At 32.0% G+C, this 1,549-nt stretch overlaps 1 protein-coding gene across 1 annotated transcript in view; it reads right to left on the bottom strand.

Annotated features, from left to right (window-relative positions):
• ADAD1 (adenosine deaminase domain containing 1 (testis-specific)) overlaps positions 1 to 1,549 on the bottom strand; it is a 79,131-nt gene that overhangs the window by 19,574 nt on the left and 58,008 nt on the right. Inside the window, exon 8 of the mRNA XM_012650400.1 lies at positions 120 to 357. Coding sequence (XP_012505854.1) covers positions 120 to 357 — 238 coding nt within the window. The remainder of the gene's footprint in view (positions 1 to 119; positions 358 to 1,549) is intronic.

Raw genomic sequence — 1,549 nt, 5'->3', positions numbered from 1 at the left:
TATTATTGTCCAGAATTCAACAAATGGTATGCAAAAAATAAAAAATTACAAAAAATGCAATTAAAAGTGTCTTCTTTTCTGCTTAATATATGATTTTTAAAGAAATGAGTAATTCTAACCTTTCAGTGATCTTCCCACTTAGGCCATCCACAATCTCCAAAGAAATATCCCCTTGAGCCCAATTCAGACTCAGGGATTTATATTCCAAGTTTATTTGAAGTGGACATGCACAGGGTACTAAACTAACATGAGGTCTATTGACCAAGTAAAACATTGGAAGTTTCGAAGTGAGTGCATCATCAACACGTTGCTTTATAGCGATTTCTAAGCCTCTAGTATCACTGCAATTCCCATCACCTAGAAAGCAAAAACAAAATACTCAGAAGTTCAATATCAAAAGACTATACCAAAATAAAGAAAAAGAAAATAATCAGAAATAGTATAAGTCTATTTCTCTATCCTTTATCTTTCAACCTTCTCTTTCCTACTTCTACTCTCTTAGTAGCAACTTCCATATTCTTTACCAGAACCAGGACAAGGTGGTAAGTCGGAATTTCCATTTTAAAAAAGACTCTTAAACAGAAAATAAGGAAAAGTCATTCTACTAAATAAAAGTAAAGACCCAGGGCTGACCCAGAAAGAAATCTGTACTTTTTACAGGGTTCTGCCAGAGAGAATTGGCTCATTCTGTCTGGATCCCTCTGATTATAGCAAGAAATCAGTACATAATGCAGCAGGTAAACCTGGCTGAGAAATAGGTGGTAAAAGTTATTTTACCACATCTAAGGGCCACAAATTACAAATGTTTCAATAACACGATGTTCAATTTCACAAAGTAATTTAAAGAATGACCATTTCTGGTTAAAATTGTAGTCAAAACTAAAAGCTTTAAATTCTCAATCATAATAATTGAAGAAGAGATCTCAAAAAGATGCAATGTCACTACTATAAAATAGTGAGCTGCATCAAACTTAAAACAGAAGTTAGGAAGCAGTCACTCCAATTTAAAAACTAATTCTAAAGCAGAAATCTTTTCTCCTTAGAAGGTCAGGCGTTCTTACAAACAATAGAATCTCTGTATACCACTAGACATACTTCATGAATAAAGTTTTGTTTGCTTATCAGTTACTAGGACTTCATTAGGACTACCTAGGCACTAAGAAAATGATCTAAAAAGGACATGAGGAGCTTCTTACATCCTTTTTCTAAATGTAATACTTCTTTTAAGTATTCAAAACTAACAGTGACAAATGAAGGCTAGTCAAATTAAAAATATATTTGGGCACAGAAAAAAATCCAGAAAAATTAAGGTCTGAAAAATAGTTATTGTACCTATAATGAACAGTAGATATGGATTCAGAAGAAAATCTAATGTATTTATTACACACTGCAATGGGATGACACTGGTTGTGCCTAAAAAAGCAAGACATATTTGGAAAAAGAAAAAAAAACCCTGCAAGTCAAACTCCTTATAAGATTCTTAAACATCAAATTATTTCACCTAGATATTATAATGGGAAGTATAAAAATTAATGTAATAGGAAAATAA

The sequence above is a fragment of the Propithecus coquereli genome, unplaced genomic scaffold (assembly GCF_000956105.1).
Source record: "Propithecus coquereli isolate 6110/MARCELLA unplaced genomic scaffold, Pcoq_1.0 Scaffold323, whole genome shotgun sequence".
Taxonomy (NCBI): domain Eukaryota; kingdom Metazoa; phylum Chordata; class Mammalia; order Primates; family Indriidae; genus Propithecus; species Propithecus coquereli.
The sequence above is the reverse complement of the archived record's forward strand: the minus strand, read 5'-3'. Positions and strand labels throughout refer to the sequence as shown.